At 34.6% G+C, this 20,745-nt stretch overlaps 2 protein-coding genes across 2 annotated transcripts; both read right to left on the bottom strand.

Moving 5' to 3' along the window:
- Positions 1–4,353: 4,353 nt before the first annotated feature.
- On the bottom strand, positions 4,354–9,146 carry LOC107081510 (mucin-5AC-like). The gene is made up of 9 exons (XM_015369678.1): positions 9,047–9,146; positions 8,910–8,943; positions 8,774–8,800; positions 7,688–7,696; positions 7,551–7,580; positions 7,233–7,404; positions 5,312–5,421; positions 5,031–5,205; positions 4,354–4,528 (listed from the first exon to the last, which is right to left on the bottom strand). Exons 1-9 carry the CDS (start codon positions 9,056–9,058, stop codon positions 4,429–4,431), a joined length of 669 nt encoding a protein of 222 aa, XP_015225164.1. The 5' UTR covers positions 9,059–9,146; the 3' UTR covers positions 4,354–4,428.
- A 4,391-nt stretch (positions 9,147–13,537) lies between these two features.
- On the bottom strand, positions 13,538–16,491 carry LOC107081460. The gene is made up of 8 exons (XM_015369637.1): positions 16,415–16,491; positions 16,294–16,327; positions 16,173–16,196; positions 15,987–16,016; positions 15,725–15,896; positions 14,643–14,749; positions 14,331–14,508; positions 13,538–13,986 (listed from the first exon to the last, which is right to left on the bottom strand). Exons 1-8 carry the CDS (start codon positions 16,427–16,429, stop codon positions 13,890–13,892), a joined length of 657 nt encoding a protein of 218 aa, XP_015225123.1. The 5' UTR covers positions 16,430–16,491; the 3' UTR covers positions 13,538–13,889.
- Positions 16,492–20,745: the final 4,254 nt, after the last annotated feature.

The following is a 20,745-nucleotide window of genomic DNA, read 5'->3' as shown; positions in this document are numbered from 1 at the left end:
GTGAGTACTTGTGGCATCGCTGAAAACTCATTAGTTTTGCAATTAATGAATTTGTTAATTACATGTTCGAAGTTAAATCTGATCAAAAATGAATTTCCTTAGAACTATATAGAATTTGGACCTCATGTTTATTGCTAACTGTGGCTACATTTATAAGCTGTATTGAACTTTCTCCATAGAGTATTAGACAAAAAAATTAAATAGTGGCATCATATGGTATGTGCCCCTTCATTTTTTTCCCCATGAGGTTTTAGGCAGGCAATCCTACTTGGCATGTTTAAGCACCCATTGCACTTGCGCAATCATTTCCACAAAGATCCTTGGATCAACTGTTTCAGCTAGGGATGAGAGGGGCCAGCAGTCACCCCGATACAGAGGATCAAAAACACTGAACAGGGATAACACCCTCTCAGCATTCAATGTTTTTAATCGAGGGATCAGCTAGTGTGACAAGAAACAAAATGTGCCCAACAGCTAAAGCAGAGGAGCAGCTAAAAGGCAGAAGCTGGCACAACTAATATAAGTTGTTGGAGCGAAAATACCCTGGTACTGTTCTCACCTTCCGTTAAGGTAAAGGCATGATGCCCTTTTCATGTCTCAGGAGACATGCTCTAATAGCTTTTTAGGCTCTTATTGCCTTGGTAAGAGAGATTTAATGTTGGTTTTTCACTCCTGAATTATAAGGGAAAGGCATTTGTTTTACATTTAATCCACCGTAAATCCAATTATAAATCATAAATACAATAAATGGTTATTTAGATTAAAAATTTGTTTGACGCATGGATTAAGGAATCATCAAAAATAACAACTGAGGGATTTATCAAAAAATAGCTCAAGGAATATGTACTGGCTGCTGCTGCAGAGGGGTTTTTATCAGCTGCCAAGAAGGTGCACCAAATGTTTTAGACTGATAATAAATGTTTAAGTAGTATGATAGTTATGTGGTTGAAAATAACCTGTATGCAGTTCTTTAAATGATCATTAACAAGTAGAGGAAAAATGGCTGATGGGTTACATTTTTTTTTTTTGCCAATGAAATATGACAACTTTACAGGGAATTTGTAATTAGAGTGTTTTTTTCTGTTGGACAGTGGCCAAGCTTTTAAAGACTTACCCTGTATCTCTATGCACTTATACATCAAGTCAGAAGAAAATGTTTATGAGGATAGTCTAAAGTGGAAGTCTGAGTTCCTGAGAACCAGGGTTAATTTAGAGCATTCCACTCCGCGCTTAAAACAACACAAGCTTCTTTGAAAATATCGATTCACACTTCAAATATTTTCTAGCCATTATCATACAAGTCCTTGAAGCAGTTTCAATAGAAAGCTAGTTGCAATAGAATGTCCTCAGCATTAACATTGAAGCCTTTTGCCAGATCAGTCCTGCAGATTTTCTTTCTTTTTTTTTTTACATAGGAATCTACAAAAAAACAACAAAAAAACAAAAACAAAAGAGGATGTTGATCAGCCAACAAAGTCTGAGCATTAAGACGTAAGGCAGAGGGCTGCTTTCATGCATGCCATCACTAGTTTGAGTAGGAAAAAAAAGTTAAAGGAACGAGGACAGTCTTAAGCTAGCTGAGGTCACTCCTCTTTTCTCTCCCTTTTTCTCCTCTTATATCCACTCCTCCATTAATCATGTCTTTGCACATTAAAATGAGCTTAACAATTTATCCTGTGCTGTGCTCTACTTCCACTCAAGGACACCTTTCAAGCAGGTTTCCCACTGCGGATATTCTCCTACTCTGTACCCAACTCATTGGGCACCTTTCAGTCTGCATCCAGCTTGACGGAGTGATGAAACTTGGTGGAAGGGAGCTCCATCTTGCTAAGTCAAGGTTGTCACTCATTCTGCATATCCTAATCACAATTAGCACTGTTAATCCCTTTGTCTTTTGCCTAATAGGGAAAATAGATTTTTAAGGACTTATCGCTATCCCCTGATACAAACGTTCAATGACATCCAAAAAGGAAGCTTGGATGAGCAATGAAATGTAGTTTATGCTTATAAATACATTAGGATAAAGAAAAAAGTTGAAAAATAACTTAAAGTCACACAGGAATAGAAAGAGAGAAGGGATAGGAGTAGAGAAAAGTAACTGAGATAGAAGACGTGAAAGGGAAAATGAGCTTGGTTCCCTTTGTGGCGCAGGGCTAAACCACTTAATCATGTCCTGGTCTATAAATAGGCCTTCACAGACTTGGAATAGTGGGAGATTAATAGAAGAGAATAGAATGCCGTAATGCTCTGAAGGTTCGACACTTCTGTTGCTCTTCACTTTTTACATTATATTTTATTTCACTACCACTGCAAGAATCTGCCTCTTCAGTTTTATCATAGAGATTGATGCAGGTTTGAGTGCTTGTGTGTGAGTGTGTTTTTGGAGGTGGGTGTGGGGGTTTACCAGCAGATTGCATCCACTCTTCCTCCCTCTTGACTGTCTCTGTATATTTCCTTTGTTCTGCAAAGTCTCACTGGAAGACAGTCACGAATACTGAAAGCTAAATGGCACCAAATGCAGAACAGTTGATGCAATGCAAGTCTGGCAAGCTACCCAAAGAACACAAGCTTCTCCGAGAGCATTACGTGGAAAAGTTGTCCCTGCTCATTTCACATTCTGTGCAATGCACCACAGACTTTCTGCTAGGTACCTATCGCTACAACTCATCTCCTGAGGAAATGTTGAAGCTGCTCAGGTTGCAGGAATCATCTTGTATTTTCCGTCTCCCTCCTTGCTGTTTATGTTCACTTGTGTGAAATCGTGTTGGTACATTCTGGGTTTGCGAGCTTATATGTGAGTGTTGCCTCATGCCAGGGGCAATTTTGCTGGAGCCATGGTAGTGGTGTTATTTAAGCTGGAGAGCAGAGAGGAAGGTTATTATACTAACTCTACTATGAAGGCAAACCATGTTACGCTCTAAATGGGAATAAATTTAGCTGGGGAAGAAAAGACAACTCCAATTATGCTGCTTATATTGTAGATGTGCTTGTTAGGGTCAACATGCTGAGGAAATTCTAATTAGCTGGATTCTTATTCATGATTTCACATTTGTGTTAAAACACTGTTTGTTACTTTTGAGAATTAAATCAGTTTAGACCGCTGGTTTTAATATGTATATGTGCATGTAGCATAATGTAGGCCTATTAAAGACACATTGGATTTCGTACTTCATCTGGAATTTTCCTGGTAAGATAGAAATGGACTCAGAGTAGGATGCTTTTTTAACATTAAGGTTTTCTTTCGCCCCCTCTGAGTTTAAAACTAAATACTGACAAATACTTCAAAGGTATTGGCACATAGGTAAATACTAAGATTTTTAACTTCTACAGCAATTAAAGATATTTTACAACTGAAGACCAACCATAATTAATTGTTATTTTCAAACAAAATAAAATCAAGATTTTATTAAATATTAACACTTCTTTAATGATTAAGGCATACCATGATATAATACAATTGTCCTTAAAAAGTAAAAAGGTAGGAAAAATTAACAGAAATGCTTTTAAAAATGGAACCTTGAGAGAGAGAGTCTAAAGGTTCTCAGCAATTTTGTGTTTGTTCATAATTAAAAAGAACAAGCTCAAAGTTCAGTTTACACAGATTAAAATGACCTACAGTAGCAGATGTTCACAGTTCACCTTTACAAAGCATGAACTATGTTCACAAGCCTATAAATGAGCTAGCTCTACCTCATTTTGTAAATTAAGCCACAATCCTACACAAAAGAACCACATATTTCACCTTTTAAATGTGTGATCATAATATTTAAAAAGAAATCGAAAACACTAGATGCAGTCAAGGTATACTCTATGGCAGTGAAGCCTTTATTGAGACAAATTGAACAGAACTTCAGAAACATACAGGTACATTAAGGTTCTGTTGAAAAGATTTGTATCAAAAATTATTTCTTTCTTTCCTCATTCAGTAGCAGATATTTCCCAAGATAACTCTGATGCTTTGACTCGATGTGTCGCTTTAAATTTGAAGTGGACATTGTGGACGTACAGACTTGTTTGTTAAGTCTCGGTGGACACAGTTCGCACAAAAATGTGAGTTTTTTTCTGTACTTTGTTAGTTCATAAAATTGCAGCTTTTCTTTATTATATTCTAAGAAAACTGGGCAGAAACATACAGACAAAAAAAGGATTTTAGACTTTATGGCTACGGCTTTTAAAACTAACACAGATCCATTATAGAGTAAATCCAAAGTCTAAAGGAACTGAAACCAAGAATAACCTAAGAGAGTAAAAAAATAGCAAAGGCATTACCTTAAATAGAAACACCTTACTTAGAATGATTAAAACCGAGAAATCAACTAAATGATAGCAAGATTCAACCTAAGTAAACAACAGAGGACATGATCTACACCCAGAAAAATGACTACCCCAGAATAGTAATGCTTTTATCCTCATTTTGGTTGTCTTGACTCAGTTATCACAGGGACATCCAAACCGGACTTTGTAATCCTTGCAGGTCCGATCTTTCTGGTCCTCTTGGCGGCAAACGAAACCTACTGTTGGGTTGTAGCTGAAAAACAGTAAATACAATGATAGTGAGAAGAATATATTATTGCTCTGAAGTGCTTACTGTCTGGTTTGGTATGTTTGAAAAACATAGATCAGTACTTTTTTCAAGTTTTTTACAATATGTGTGGAATGTTAACAAATTATTTTCAAAATAGTCAGGTGTGTACAATTGGACTCTAGGTTAACAAACCTCTGTATAATTTGAAAAGGCAAATATAGATTGAGAGATGTTTCCTAAAAAATATTTTGATGATTATTTCAAAGAATTCTGTTTAAATGTACATATAAAATTGTTATGTTGGAATCTGCTTTAATGTCTTACATGTGTTGTGTCTTCCCTCAGTACCAATTTATTGCTTGAATCATGCAGACTACAAAAACAAAAAAGCCTCTATATAATAGTATTTAAATGATTCATAAGGCATTATAAATGCTATTTAGTTGCTGTTTGGTTGTGGTAGTGCTTGTTTCTGTATCAAGATGTCGTTTTCAAGGCAACTTACGCATAAAAGTTCTCTCCTGTGTAAATAGCTGGGGTCAAAGTGTCAGTGGTAACAGCCTCGATATAGTGAGGGGTATTGCAAATTTCTCCCTTGTATTCATTTTGCAGGGACCTCAGAGTCTCCCAATCACCACTTCCAGAAGGGTTATCTCTATCATACCACTTCGTCCAGCACACTACAGAGAACAAAGACAGAAGAATAAACATCCCATCCTTTTGTAAAAGTGTAAGGAACAAAAAAATTTAATTTTCATGAACAATCATTGGCTAGATGTATGTTACCTGTCTCAGCACAGTAAGGAGGGGGGCAGCTGAAGCGAACCTTGTAATCCTCACAGTTCCCGTCAGGTTGGTCCTTCTTTCGACATATGAATCCTGTGTTTGTGTCGCTCCTGGAAAAAAAAGTATAATTTAACAAATGTAATTGAAATGAGCACTATTTTTTTTTACTGTATTTAGGTTAGTAATAAAAAGATAATAGAGTATGGAAACCACCTACACAACAACAAAGTACTGTACAGGAAACAGCAAGATACATGAGAAACATCTTGCATGGTATAGTAAATGCAAAATATTTTGAGAAGACATACTGAAAGGAAATTGACATCACTTGAGTTATAAAGAATAATAAAGTGGAATGGTATAGGGAATAAGTAATTGAGACATGAATGTGTTTAAAATGAAAAACAAAAACACATATGAAGTAAAGAAAATCACAGAAATCTGTATGCATTTAGTAAGCAATCCAGTAAGTTGGAAGTTTAATTAAACTGCTTAAATCCTTACTGATCATCTTCAGCCTAAGAAGATTTATAATCACCAAAATTTCACACAAAATCTCATGATGAATTACAAAAGACCTCTCTCAAGAACTTTACAAGCTCATAGATGAAACACCCTGATGTACAGATAACAGACTTATTTCTAGATTTCTGAGTGTTCCAGTGAGCACTGTTGGGACTATAATCTAGAAGGGAAAAGGACATCATTAAAACATAATTTTGCTTTAACTAGATTTTTCTGACATGCTTCCAACCAAAGTACGCATATGAAGAGTTAGACAAGTTTCCTGGAAGACGCAACTCCTAGAGCTTCAGAAAGACTTGGAACTAGTTGGTGCAAAACTTATAAGTAATAGAAAACTTCTGTACAGCTATGGTATCTATGCAGACATCAGGTAAGACTCCATTGCAGAAAAAAAGCATTGTGATGCCTGATTTTTTATTTGTTGCTGGCCATTTAAAGCTGATGAAATGACAGATATGGTCTGATCAAAGGATATATATATACTTTTTATGTTATTGTATATGTTTAAATGAAGATGTCAAAATATATTAAAGCTGAAATAAAATATCCCCAGTGAGGTTTTTATGATTTGTTTTTCAATAAATAGTACTGCTAGAGTTACTAAATTGGAAAGAATGAAAAAAAAATCCACCAACCTCTTGGAAAACTTTCTGACCACTTCTGTTCTTATTATCTATTTTAGGAAAACATCATTGTGCTTTATGTTTTATATCTCTGATCAATAATTTGACTGTGCACTAGCGAATACAGTCATAACCAATTAATAAGGGCCCGCCTTCTTATAAGATTGTCAGATTAAAAGTAACTTTAAAATAACCTTTTCCAGGTAGCACAATGCTTTCGATAAGGTCCACATTTCTGTTTTAAAATGTTTGTACATATTTATTGTAATCACGTTTCCATTGGCTGTGAGTGGAAAAATCCCCATAATCACCAGAAACAAAAACCTAAAATAACATTTTATGTGAAATCAATCTATATTATATGTCTCACTTAGTAAATAACAGAAATAATGTATAGATATTTTATAAATTTTTTATTTAGTGAATGTGTTTTCTGTCAATTTGTTTCTATCATTCTACTCAATAATGGCTTTGTACAATATACTCCTTTGAAATTTTGAGATCTCTCTGACTTTGTATAACATTTAGTTTAATGGTGAACACAAATTTACTTGTGAAACCATATAATATTTTAGTAATCATATTGATTTTTCTATCAGAATAGTTCTCATTTTACATCAATTGTACAGGACATGTGCCATAAAGGTATCACAAAAATACGTAATTTAAACTAGTTATCTCGTAAGAGCCTCTATATGAAATTCCCAAGAAAGGTTTTTTTTCTGACTGTAAATGTTTAACTTTAATGGGGAAATGAAGCTTGATAAACTTACACTTTAATTATGTCACCTGCTTCCTCTGGAGTCAGGCCAGACAGAGTTCTGGCTTGAATATCTACTGGGTTTGGGCAGATCTTTCCAGGATACTTTCTGAGAAGTCTGTTAAGATTTTCTCTGTCTCCATTACTTGAGGGGTTGTCACTGTCAAACCATTGGGTCCAGCATTCTGTTAAACAAAAAGGAGTTCAAATAAAATATGTTTAGAAAAATAAGTCCTTAACAGCATGATTTGACCTTACACACAGAGATGCAGTCTGTAAAGATAATAAATCTATAGCATTCTTGAGAAAACAAAAATGGAAATCTACTTACGAAGGTTGAAGGCAGGATAACATTGCAATCCTATATAGAGTTTAAAAAAGGAGAAGAGAAAGTATAGGTCAAAGGAAAAATCAGTTGAATGCTTTTAAGATAATAATAATAAAAATGCCCCTTTGATAAAATCTTACCTGACAAGACTGGAGACAAAAATAAGAGAAAAGTTAGTGTTCACCAATCCAACACAATAATTTTCAATAAAAAACACATTTATTTTTGTTTTGTTTGATTCTTAAATATTATATTGAACATTAAAAAGAGTTGAACCTGGGAAGAACAACACTTGGTAAACCACACAGATCAAAATAGGTTTTGCTCACAAGGATGTAGAACTTTTAATTGCTTAATTTGTTAATTAATAACAAACACCCTATATTCCATAACTAGACCTAGTTTTATATTAATTTCCAATAACATAAAAGTGAGTTCATAGTTACATTGGCAAGTAAAAAGTTACTCTCATTGAGCAGTAACTGAGTTAATAACTCAGTTACTTTTTTAAGAAGTAATTATTAATTACAGTGAGTTACTTTTTTTAGGTAACCTCTCAAATACTGTTTAAAAGAGGTTGCTAGTATAAACTTTTAGAAAAGCATATTCCAGAAAAATACAATAGTTTAATTGCACTTTAGAAAAGGACCACAAACGTTCAAGCTTCTATAATGACAGATACTTTCATTTGCAAGGCTACAGTAGAGCTCCTAATTATTACTATGCCTGACAGATTAATACTTCAGGCAATCTTTAACATTTTTATGTTTCTTCTAGTTAAAGGTAATAATAGGAGAAGGCCCCAGCTGGACTTGAATCTGATAGAGATTTAGTTAGAGGGATGACATGGGGGGCTTTCAATTTCAAAGGTCTGGAGTTAATCTCAGAATATAAATGGTTACAAATATAAGTGGAAACATTTAAGTTTTTTCAAGCAATTATAAGAATGATCTTTTCAGTGATTATAATAATGAAATCTATGGATAGTGTTTTTCTTTTTTCTTTCAATGTATAGTAGGTGAACCTAAATTAGTAAATGGACTAAAGTTATACTCCTTTAGCAGTGAGTTACTATGCTTTGAGAGATAAACATCATATTGTATTCTATCAAAAACAAACTTATTTCCTTAAATTTAAATCTGCAGTGGCCATAAATAATTATTGGAGTACATGCATCAAAAAGGACTGTCACATCAACAAACTGCTACTTAGGTTGAAAAATATACCTGTTTCTGGTCTCTGAGCCCATGATTCTGTAAAAAAAACAAAAAAAACATTGTTTTTGTTATTCTACACATAGTTTTTGTTATTCAACCTAAAAACAAAACAAAAATAGTTATTGTCATTTCAGGCCAAACTTACCAAAGATCAGTCCAGCCACAATTAAAACACTGACCTAGTAAAAAATAAAAACAATGTCAAATCTAAATTTTTGTTAAGTAAAATTTATGAATCTGGATTTCACATTTCAAAATACAGCTTAAAAAGTTATACGTTACCAATCTGTTCATAGCAGCAGACGAAGGAGTTTCTGACTGTTAAACACCCACACACAAATAACTAAGAGCAGCACAATTCAGCTGTTAGGCTCTCTGCAGTTTTATATCATCTCTTCTCCGCCCTTGCTTCCATCTAATTACCGTTAAATATGCAACTAGAACACTTAACCACATTTTTGCATACTTGTAAATACAAAAAACTCAAAGGAATTACAGCCCCAACTTGCTTTGCTGCTCACTTAGAATTTATTTACGGAAAGTTTTCTAAGAGGTTAAATGGAGGACCTAGGAAGAAAACAGCACCATTAACCCCACAGATACAGCCTGTGGGATAAACAAGTTTGTCGAGGATCAATTTATCTTATGGGTCCAGTGTCCCTGAGTGACAGTTACCGTAAGACAACTTAGAAGACCATTGTGCTGCAGGTTTTAGATATGTCACTGCTCCAATAACACTGACTCAAATAGCTGACATGCTTCTTTAGCATATCATTAAAGGGACTTGCATTGTATTTGGTTGTTGACCCTGCAAAAGCTGATACCATTTGAATTGAATAGCTAAGGTACTTTATATCTATCTTCAGCAGTTCACACAAATCTCAACGATGACCAGAAGCGGAGACTTAAAAGAGCAGCTTTACATGTACAGCATAATTTAGGTCATTCTTTAAATGTAAAAAAAAAAAACTAAACTAAATGTAAATAGAAGAAAATTCAAAATTAATCTCAAATTAGCTCAGTCATTGCTAACTTGAAATAATTAACATAAAGGCAATGGCTTTTATCTTAAAGGTGATATAATCACGCTTCTATCAGCTAGTGCAGACTAAACCCTATTAAAGGGAATAGTTGTCTTGCAATTACGCTGCTTTTATTTTATCTACATCATTTACTAAATTGCTCCATTGATTGTTCAAAACAAAACACACTTTACTTCTTTAAATGTGGTGCTAGGCACTATGTTGCGTTATATCCTTGTGACTTTTATTTCTATGCAGAATAAAAAGACGAGTGGAAAATCCCAACAGTTTTACTGGCACCATGAAAAATCTCACTTTGCTGCTTTGTACTTGTTGTTCTCTGTCCAGTTTAGCAGGATTGCTGACCCTTGTTGTGGTATGTAAAAGCCCTTCAGTTTCACCTGTGGCTCAATAGATGACATATGTGGAGGAAACATTTGTAGGGTTAGAGCAATCTCCATTTCACCATTGTTCCTCAAAGTCTAAATCACAGATAATATCTAAACACAAAGGTAATTTATTCGTCTATATTTGAGCAGAAAGGGAACATTCTGGCTGTGACTCCAAAGAAGTAATGCCAAACACATACTGTATATCTGTTGCAATATCAATTTTACATTCTAGATATCAGGAATAAAATAGGCTTCATTTTGTTCCAGATACATAAACATAAAAGTCTCTCTTAGAGTTTTTAAATGTCATACATATCTGGTTAGTACAGATGTGCGTTTGCTAAAAAAAAATCTTAATGTATGATTTCAACTCAAAATTCTAGAATGTTGCACTAACAAGTGTATGTAAATGTTACAAAATTGTATTTTACATTGACTTAGCAACCATTTAAAACAATTTTGTTTTTTAGGTCTGACTGGCTGATACCAGTTTTGTGAATATGGATTTTCCTTGTCTATCTTTGAGGAATAGACCTTGTTTCAAAGATACATTATTTAATTTGCTAATTAAAATTTAAACATTTTAAATAGGCGTATTTGTCTGAAACACATGTAAATAAATAATTAAAATAGATCTGCACAAGTTTCAAAGCCTATCCCAAACAGCATGAGAGCAAAAACATTCAGTATCAAGGTGTGTTAAATTAAAGCTATGTGTCTACAGCTTGAAGCTTTCTCTCTCCGGTTCTTTTTGCTTGAAAAGAGATAATTCGGGACAAACTCTATAACACTTCATAACGTATATGTATAAATTAACCATGAGACATGACAGCAGAGTTGATAGAAATTGTAATCTTATTCAGATCAGAGAAGTTGCTTAGGGTTAAAGAAGGCAGCTGCTTACCAACCACTTACCACTTCTCGTGAAATGGCCATGATTAAAAGTTAAAGAGGCATTTTATACAACTCCAATATTCCACATCATAACATAATTACATCATACACCTTTGCAGATGAGGGGACATCCATGGCTCCAGCTTTATCAAAATATTACACTTTGTTCTTAGCTGAAGGACATCGCTCTCATTCCATTCCCATATCTTTGCCACGTACAGAATGAAGATGATACGTGTATATCCGGACAGAGGAAGTGTCTTAATTAGATAAACTACTAGGGAAAACATTAGTTCTGACACGCAAGTAGGATGTAATAAACTGACATATCATCAATGACAATTATCATTAATAACAGGTGCATTGTGGGAAATTTTGAGTCCACTGCTTTTAGATTGAATAGACATTCAGACACTCATATAACATGTCGTAACCACTATATCAGGCTCTATATAGGGGTCCGTCCAAACTCAAGGGGTTAAGTTGGATTTTCGGACACCGCCTTTGTTTCCATTTTCTTTTTTGCTGCTTATGAAATGTACCCTCAGGTGGAGCCACCACTGGTGCTGGTAGTGACAGGTGTTCTGCATTTCAGGTCCTTCCTAAGGAGCCTATTCCCAGTTCTTCTTTGCCAGAGTGGTAACTATGTGTGGTATTTCTCTTGCTTTCCCAGCATTCTAGTTTCTAGCTGTAACTAAAGCATGATACTCTGGCTTTGAAACCTTGCTAGTTTGTTTTCTACTGTTCCTGTTCCCAGGTTCCTTCATGGTGAAGTATCCTCCCATGCCCCTTGGTTGCTGTCCAACCTCCGCAAGAACCTCTCGGATCAAGTTACTCTTGTTGACTGCTTCTCTGGATCCACCTTCGTACCCTGCTCACCCTCCATTATAAATACAACCTGACAGTGATCTCCCTCCACCCAGTGTTCACTCATCCAACACTAACCTTAATCCCGGATCAGTCAACTTCTCATTGACTCCAAGGCTCCTGGATCCTATCGTTTTTTATTTTTGCAATTTTTTTCCTGGTAGTTCCCTGCAGCCCAAACAGTAAAAACTGCAACATGTCTGCACAGTTTTCTCCTTTATTGAAACTTCAACCCTAATCAATCTGCTTTATCCCCTGTAATCTAGTGGATCATAATTCCTGGTCCCTGACCTACTGGAAACATTCATTCATTGTTTGTAAATAAACTCCTAATTTCATCTTCACCTCCTGTAAATATTATGCATATGGGTTTAAACAAAAGCTAAAAACATGTCCCTTTCAGTATTTATCAAACCCCCAACAACTTAATGGTTGTTATTGTTATCCGAGTTTAGCACAGTTCAGCTTATATCAACTTGCATAATTTTTTCAGATGGAAGTGGAAAAGCATTTTTGAGTCTCAGTGGCTTATTTACCAATAATTATGTTTTTACTTTTTATAGTTTTAAAACAATTCAGAGAATTCCGAGAAAACACTCATAACTTCATTATGCAAATATAATTCTTATCTAAGGCCTATTTAGATCATAACAGATGAAACCAACTGTAAAGAAAACGCATCATATATATTTAATAATACCTTTTCCTCAAAGAAATATAGAACATTCTACATCAAATTCAGTTGAATAATACAGCAGGCCACCACAAAATTTTGTATGTCTTTGTGGGAATTAAATTAGTGTTAAGAAAATACTTCTTTTGGGAAACAAAATAACTTCTGCCTGATTGTGATTTTTAAGAATATATAACATTTTGTTAAAACCCCCACATGAGAGTACAAAGTACAAAGATACAGTACAAAGATAACTAATCACAGGTTATTGTAACTTTTATACCGCTAGAATCAGTAAAATCTTAGTTTGCAAAAATAAAATGATGTAAACATTTTGAACGTATCAATTAGAAAGCTAAAGATGACCTTATAATTTTTTGCACAAAAATCAGAATCTAATTCTGTATATAAAGATAAATAAAAGATATGTTACTTAGCTTCATTTGGCCATTTTTGTTTTCAACTGGCAAAATAAAAAGTAAAAAGTGTAAAAGGTATAGAATTTTTTAAATTTTTACTTGTTTTTGTGTGGGCATGGCTGTATGTGCAGCGAGTTGGGTAGGGGATTGGGGTATGGCTCAGGGGGTTGTTAGTTTTTTCTTTTGTTTTTTATGTACAAACTGTAACTTGAAAATGTAGAAAGTATCCAAAAAATATCATCAGTCTGTTAGGGTGAGCATAGATCTATGTTCCTCACTCAATATCAAAGACTGTAGTCTTGATCAACAGAACAGTTTCGGATCGCTGTATTATAATTGCTTATAAGAACACAGACTAGGCAAATTAAAAGTTTTATAGAGGTTAAGTTGAGGTGAAATAGAATTCAAGGTACTGTAATTGAATTGTGCATTAGTCTTTGTTATTTAGAACACATGATAAACATCATATACAATATGTTGGACAAATAAGAAAATAACATCAATTATTTTCATTTGCTTTTATTTTCCATATTTTTTTTTTTAATCATTAAAGTTATTCCATTGCCACTTACAAACAGACAAAGACCTATCACCTCCTTAAATTTTTTAAAGACACCAAGAAAAAAAAGTCACAGGCATAAACATTATATTTGGGAATTGGAAATTTAAATCAATTAGAAAAAAATATATCAGAAAAAAAAAGGTTTACGATTAGTTTCTATCCTTTATTCATTCTCCATAGTAGACAAATCACAATTTTCCATTTTTTCCATTGCCTTGGCTTTAACCCAAATAGACAGGCATGATTTGGTTGTTTCCTTGGACCCTCCTGCCTTGTCTTCACTGGCTTTAGGTCGCCTAGGAACAGGAGCATCCGAAGCGTACTTTGTAATCTCTGCAGCTGCCATTACTCTGGTCCTGATTACGGCAAACCAACCCTTTTGTGGGACTGTAGCTGAATGAGAGGAATTTATGGTAAATTTGCACATGTTCTTTTAATCTCACAAAGGAAACAGCTTTAATGGTGTTTAAGAATTAGGTGTGATGATATTAATCATTATGGTTTGCTATCAGTTTCACTCAAAGCAATAGTATCAATTTACTAACTTTCACATTAAATTGAAGACAGTGTGAACCATTGTTATGTCCTTATATAATGTATGCTAAATATTCTCCTGAATGTTCATACTTTTGTGTCAAATATAAGTGTAATGTGGCAGCATATGCTTCAATTCAATAGTACAAATATAAAGGAAACTATGGTAATTTGGATATGAAATATTTTCTAGGACAACTTACGAATAGAAGTTCTGTCCTGTTCTGATGGCTGGGATGCTGCCATCAACGGTAACAGCTTCAATGTACACAGGTTCAGAACAAAGGTGGCTTCCTGGATTTTCTTTGATCAGGGCACTCAGATGCTCCCAGTCCCCTGATCCAGTGGGCTTATCTCGATTGTACCATTTAGTCCAGCACACTGCAAGAGCAAATAGTCAAACAACTGTACTAATGTAGTAGCAAGATTAAATTATAGAAGAAAGATGGTTGAATAAACTCTTAATCCAGTGCCTTAAAAGTTTATTTCAAATGAGTACCATAAAACATAAGTACCATTTTTACAGGATGTAGCTTCGCAGCTGAAGCGAACTTTATAGTCATAGCAATATCGGTCATCCTGATCCTTATTCCGGCATATCAGTCCAGATTTAAGATCATACCTGAAAAGAAAGAAACAAACTGTGACCGAAGCATGTCAAAAAAAGATATTAACTTCTGGAATTTAATGTCCTGACCTTTACAAAGGTTTGCAAAGTGTTTTAGGCTTTCAGGCACTGATGAAGAACAGTTTGTATTAACTTCAAATGGAAAAAACTATGGAATAGTGTTGGCCTACGTAGCTGATCTTCTAATTTTCATTAAAATGTATAAAGGTGTTCATGATAGAAAAACAATAAATAAAAAGAAAACAGGACATCCTCCAAAGCACAGCAAGATGCAAAATTAAGGAAGACAAAGGGGAAGAATGGTTTTCATGGAAGCGCTCCAGAGCTAAAAACACTACTTGATTAAAAGGCCACAAAGGCACTTCTAAGATTTGCCAAAAAATGTCATTCATCTTTTAGACCTTTAGGCTGATATTTTGACAAATAAAAAAAGTTGATCATTTTTGAAAGGCATCGATCATTTTACTTCTTGCATAACACTAGCAACATTTTAGGACAAGACAAACAAGAACAAACAGAAATAGAAAGTTTTTTTTTTCAGATAGTCCTAGCTGGTTTGAATACCATGTTTTCATTCAAAACAGAAATACTCATTTCAAACCATAATAAAGACATAGTAAGGTTGGCACACACGAACATGAAACAAACAACTTTTACAACTAGATAACATAACAAGCTAAATTGGAATACTTGAGAAATGATTATATATTGTAAAAACAGCATTCTTACATAAATCCTAAGTATACTGTTACCTGGCATGTTTAAAAATGATGTTAGCGTAAACATCCACAACAGTAAAAAATCTGTTTGATACAAGTTTGTCTTTGCATATTTCCTCGTAAATTTTCTTGCGTTCTCTTATGATGTATTTCTATTGTATCTGTTTCAGGATGTTGTCGAACATATTGAATGTTCTTTATCATTGAGCTGTGTATAACAATTAAAAAACGCACACTTTACCACACTTACCGATAAATTTTCTCCCCAGCCGCACTAACAGTAAGTCCTGAAACAGTCAAAGCCTCAATATCTCTGGGGTCAAGGCAGATCTGCCCTGGATTCTCTTTGCGAAGATCATCTAAAGTCTCCCAGTCTCCAGTTCCAGAAGGATTATCTCTATCAAACCACTGTGTCCATTCCTCTGGAATAACAAATCTCAAATTTAGGCTGTTCAGTATTTGACTGAAGGTATTTATTTAACTAGGCTGAAATAAAAGGTATTGGTACTTACGAATGTGGGGAGGATTGCTGCAGCCTGGTACTAAAATAAAGTGAAAAATGAAAATTGAAAGCATAAAGAAACAAATAAAATACATTTAATAGTCAAAATTAACAACATTTCAGAGTTCTAACAATTGTGGAACACAAGACTGGAGTTTGGTTTGATGCTTTTTAAAACCAATAGACAGTTTATCACCTTGTTGACTTGGTCCAACATAACCTGTGGAATAAAAAGAAAATAACCATAGTTACTGTTTTTGAACAACATAGATATCAGAGGAATTTTTTGTAGATAGGTGTTTATACACTAAACATACCAAGCAGCAGGACTGCAGCAATGGCAAGGCTTGTCTAAGAAACAGAATTTATATATATAGGTTGTCATCATTTATTAATGGTGCTCAAAACAAGTGTTATAATGTTACCACAAATAAATACCTGCTTGATCATCATTGCAGAGATCGGATGTTCTTTGACTCTGAAAAAGAAAGATTATTATTCACAGAGGGTTTTTTCTTTGTTGCAGTAAACATCTAATCATTACTTTCAATAAGTGCACTAAAATGACCAAAAAAAATTACCTTAGAAAATGAGAGGGAACTTAGCTAGAAGTTCGCTAAGTCCAGTGAGATGACTGTCTATTCTCCAGTCCTTTTATAGTGGCAAGTTTTACCCTCTGAAACTGTTTTGAAATTCTAAGGTGGGCTGGCCTTTTTTTTGCGGAAAATTTAAATCTTGTTTTGCTGCATTTTTACTTGGAATTATGCAGAAAAAACTAAAAAACACAAGCGTTGCATTCCAGCAGGCTGACCGATAGCTACATGACTCCCCAAATTCTTTCCCTTGTGTGGGTTGATTATTTGGTAAATGACGAGTTGTTTGGAATTATTCAGACATTCTCTGTCTCGTTTCAAAGCTACCATTCCTGTTGTCTGTTTGGTTAAATTTGATACCTGTTTTAAAAGCTTAAAGTCTGATTTATATCAGTTCAAAAATTCTTTATTATTTGTTTTATCTAAAATGTATTCATTTTACTTGAAGAATTCAGAACTCTACCAAGAAACTTAAACATGACAACCAACAGAAGGCTCAAATTGATAGCCTTATAATGTATGGATAACTTGTGAAATCAAATGCATTATTTTATTCAAATAAAAAAATATATTATTCCTATTTTTTTAGTAAGTTTGGTTTGATTGCTTTATCACTTCTCAGGAAACGAAATGTAGGCTGGCTTTGATGGCTTCAGCTCCGCTGTCAGATACATCTGTATTTTATACAATTTGCTTAGAGGCAGCCTTTTATCAGAGTTTTGTTAATAGACACACTGTATTGCTGAAAAGTATTGTACACCAAATCAATGCATTTGGATGTTCGAGGTAGTTTCAAGGCTCTATGTACAGTATATGTAACCTGACAACAGCCAGATGCACGTCTCACTCCGCCTAGCTCCGCTCACATAGCGGTGTCCCAGATGTATGTGAGCGGAGCTAGGCGGAGTGAGACGTGCATCTGGCTGTTGTCAGGTTACAGTATATGAGGTTTGATGTGCAGAAATGTGATTGAATTGCAAAAAGTCCAGACCTTAACTTTATGTGACACTTTTCAGATAAATCTAAATGGATACTGCAATTCCTGTTTCTTCTATGAGCTCATCCCTTCTTTGTGTGTTAAGAGAATAGTCAAGTTGTTATTGCAGCAGGGGTACAACAACAAGTTGGGTCACAAAAATTAAAAATAAGATGTGATCAAATTTCAGTTCCTAGTCAATATTTTTGTGGCAAAATAAAATTAAAAAAAAAATTCATGTACCTTATTGTTTTGAGCTTTTTTTTGGCTTATGTAATATTCCACCTTACCAATAAGCCATTCTTCTATGTGTTCTTTCTCAACAAAATTAGCATGCTGCTACCTTTTCCTCACCCACCGGTCTGTCTCTAAAAGTCAGGTAAAAAGGCAGCTGGAATGGAATAAGGTTCCAGTGTCAGATGATCGGAATCCTGAAAGTCTGTACAGAGCAGCTCAATGGGATTCTACAGCATCTCTTAAAACCATTACTTTTTGTATTGTACACCTCAGATTTCAGGTGCAAATCATTCTCCTCTACAGAAACACTCCCATTATTATTGTTATGGGTTTATTAGAGAGACAAAAATCTGAGTGGAGTGAACTTGTTAAACTCTCTGTGGCATGATGTAGAAAAAAATGATCTCACTCAGAATGTGAATAAAACAAGGGAGATGATTGTAAATTTCCCTTGGGTTTCAACTAGTGCTGCAACTACCGGTAACAATTATTTTGCAAATTGATTAATCTGTCGACTATTTTTTTTTAGATAAATCGATTAATAATCAGAAAGCAAAAGATTTCTTGAAGAAGACATTTTATGAAATTAAATCAGTGAAACTAAAACTTTTCCACTTAAAGAGTTCTGGATAGAGCATACTGATGGATGAGATGCAAAATGTTTCCATATATATTTTTATAATTTTGGTATAATTACTGCTCTAAGTGGGTTGCCCTGTCAGCTAAAGGCATGTTTTACAGACTCTATCCTCCAGTTAACAAGTAATCAATTACTAAATTGGTTGACAATAATTTAAATAATTGGTTAATCACTATGAATCCGATTAATTGTTTCAGCCCTAGTTTCAACACTTTTAAAACTTACAGTACCAACAGCATAAGTGGAACATAAAAACTAAATGCTGCTTCTCCATGTTTAGTTCTTGTTCAGGTTATGCTTAGTGGACCTGAGGTGCTAGACTTGAGTGGTCTAGGTTAGTGATGCAGTGAAAACATTTCTGTAATGTATTTTGATGTTTCGCCATTTAGGGATTTTTAGACTACAAGACGTGGGTTGCACTGCTGCCTTGCAGAAAGAAGGTTCTGAGTTCGATTCCTTGCCTGGGGTCTTTCTGCATGGAGTTTGCTTGTTCTCCCGGTGCATGCATGCATGCATGGGTTCTCTCCAGATACTCCAGCTTCCTCCCACAGTTCGAAAACATGAGTGTTAAGTTAATTGGCATTTCTAAATTGTCCTCAGGTGTGAGTGTGTGTGCATGGTTTACATTTTTGTGTGTCCCTGCGACAGACTGGGGACCTGTCCAGGGTGTACCCTTCCCCCCACCCAAATCTTCACACTATAAGTTAGAAAAAGATGGATGGATAGACGGCCAGATGTATATTTGAAGTCTGTTCTTTGAACTAATGTTAAGACTTTAGAACTCCAGCTGTATTTCCTTGGTATTAGTGAGGATTTTGGGCTTTTCAAGCATTACATTAAAATGTTAAATATGTCCTAATGGCCCGTTAAAACAAGCTCCCACAAGCCCTTTGATGCCTTTGAAAAAAACAACTTTATAGGAGGACCTTTTGAATCGCTGCTTCCGTTACTTCTTTAATGGAACTTGATATGCTCATGGCTATGTGTAAATGCAGAAATCTGGCCTGGGCTGGGGTGAAACCAATTTCTAAAACAGAGATTTTCATGATGTACCTACAAAGAATCACGTAAAGATTCACACACTAGGTAAAGGTGGTTAGTTTTCACAAAACAAGCAACTACACTGAAATAGTTTGTGCAAATCCTTTGTTTAATGGTAAGTAAAGTAAAAAGTGACAAATGTAGTTTTTTCTCTATCTGCAATATTGGAGTCACTCCAGAAATGACACATAACAAGAAAACAAATGCAGACGGGAAAGCATTTTTTTTTTAATAAAAAAAATTGTCATTCTGGCAGAAAGTATGCAGTTGTTTGTAAATTGTGCTATTTAAAACCAATGAAGTAGAAAAAATATTTTGAATAAATCCAAAATCCAAAATCTCCACAGTTAATAATTTCCTTTATTTTTTATTTATTTATTTTTTTGGCTGATCAATGATCACTGATTTGGCTCTGTTGTGCTGTTACATGTAACATCAGAGAAGCCTGTCCTTTTATAGTGTCCATCCTTTCCACTGGTTTTGTAAACACTAATTAGTTGCCCTTTAAGAAGAATATATACCTCCCACTGTTCAATTACAACTCGATATGGCCTCTGTCCATTCATACATCAGCATTAAAGTTTGTCATTTGAAGGGGCTGCAGCAATATTTTACTCCAAATTGTGCTTTGGACTTGATGCCAAAGTACAAATGACAGTGGGGTGTAGACTCATTTATCATCCCTCTGCAACGTACACACACACCTCTCTAGGTTCCTCTACCCGCACACACCCCATGACTCTGTCATGGTCCCTGTGTCTCTATGGAAAACACAGTTTTGTCCATTGTCCTTTCTCTACACTATTAACCCAGTTTACTGTACATGAAAAGAATTAGTGGCCTGTTAAATATTATGATATCCAAATTTTCACAATGCAAAATTACATGCTCCGCTGATTGCCTTCATTTATAAATTTGGCATTTTGATTGTATGTAAAACTAATGATGCATGTAAATAAGGAGTTGTGTGTAAGTGTTTACCCTGCATTAATCAGGGCTTGGTAAGGCTGGAAGAAGGGAACTCAGGTGTGATAAAACAGCAGATAAAAAATCTTTTGACATAATTTTTTAACACGGGGATTATTATTTATTTCTTTTACAAACCAACTGCATCTTGTGTTTACCTTTGTTAAATAAATTTGATGTTGTGACAAACAAGCAAAAAAAAACAAGAAATCAGCAAATGGCAAATTTTAACCCAACATTAGGAACACCTATGTAAATCTTCATTTGTTTTAAAAATAAAAAGGTACTAACACTTCAACCTCAAATATATATATTT

The sequence above is a fragment of the Cyprinodon variegatus genome, unplaced genomic scaffold, assembly GCF_000732505.1.
Source record: "Cyprinodon variegatus isolate N-32 unplaced genomic scaffold, C_variegatus-1.0 Scaffold38, whole genome shotgun sequence".
In the NCBI taxonomy this organism is placed as follows: domain Eukaryota; kingdom Metazoa; phylum Chordata; class Actinopteri; order Cyprinodontiformes; family Cyprinodontidae; genus Cyprinodon; species Cyprinodon variegatus.
Note: the sequence above shows the minus strand (reverse complement) of the source record. Positions and strands in the feature narration are given on the sequence as shown.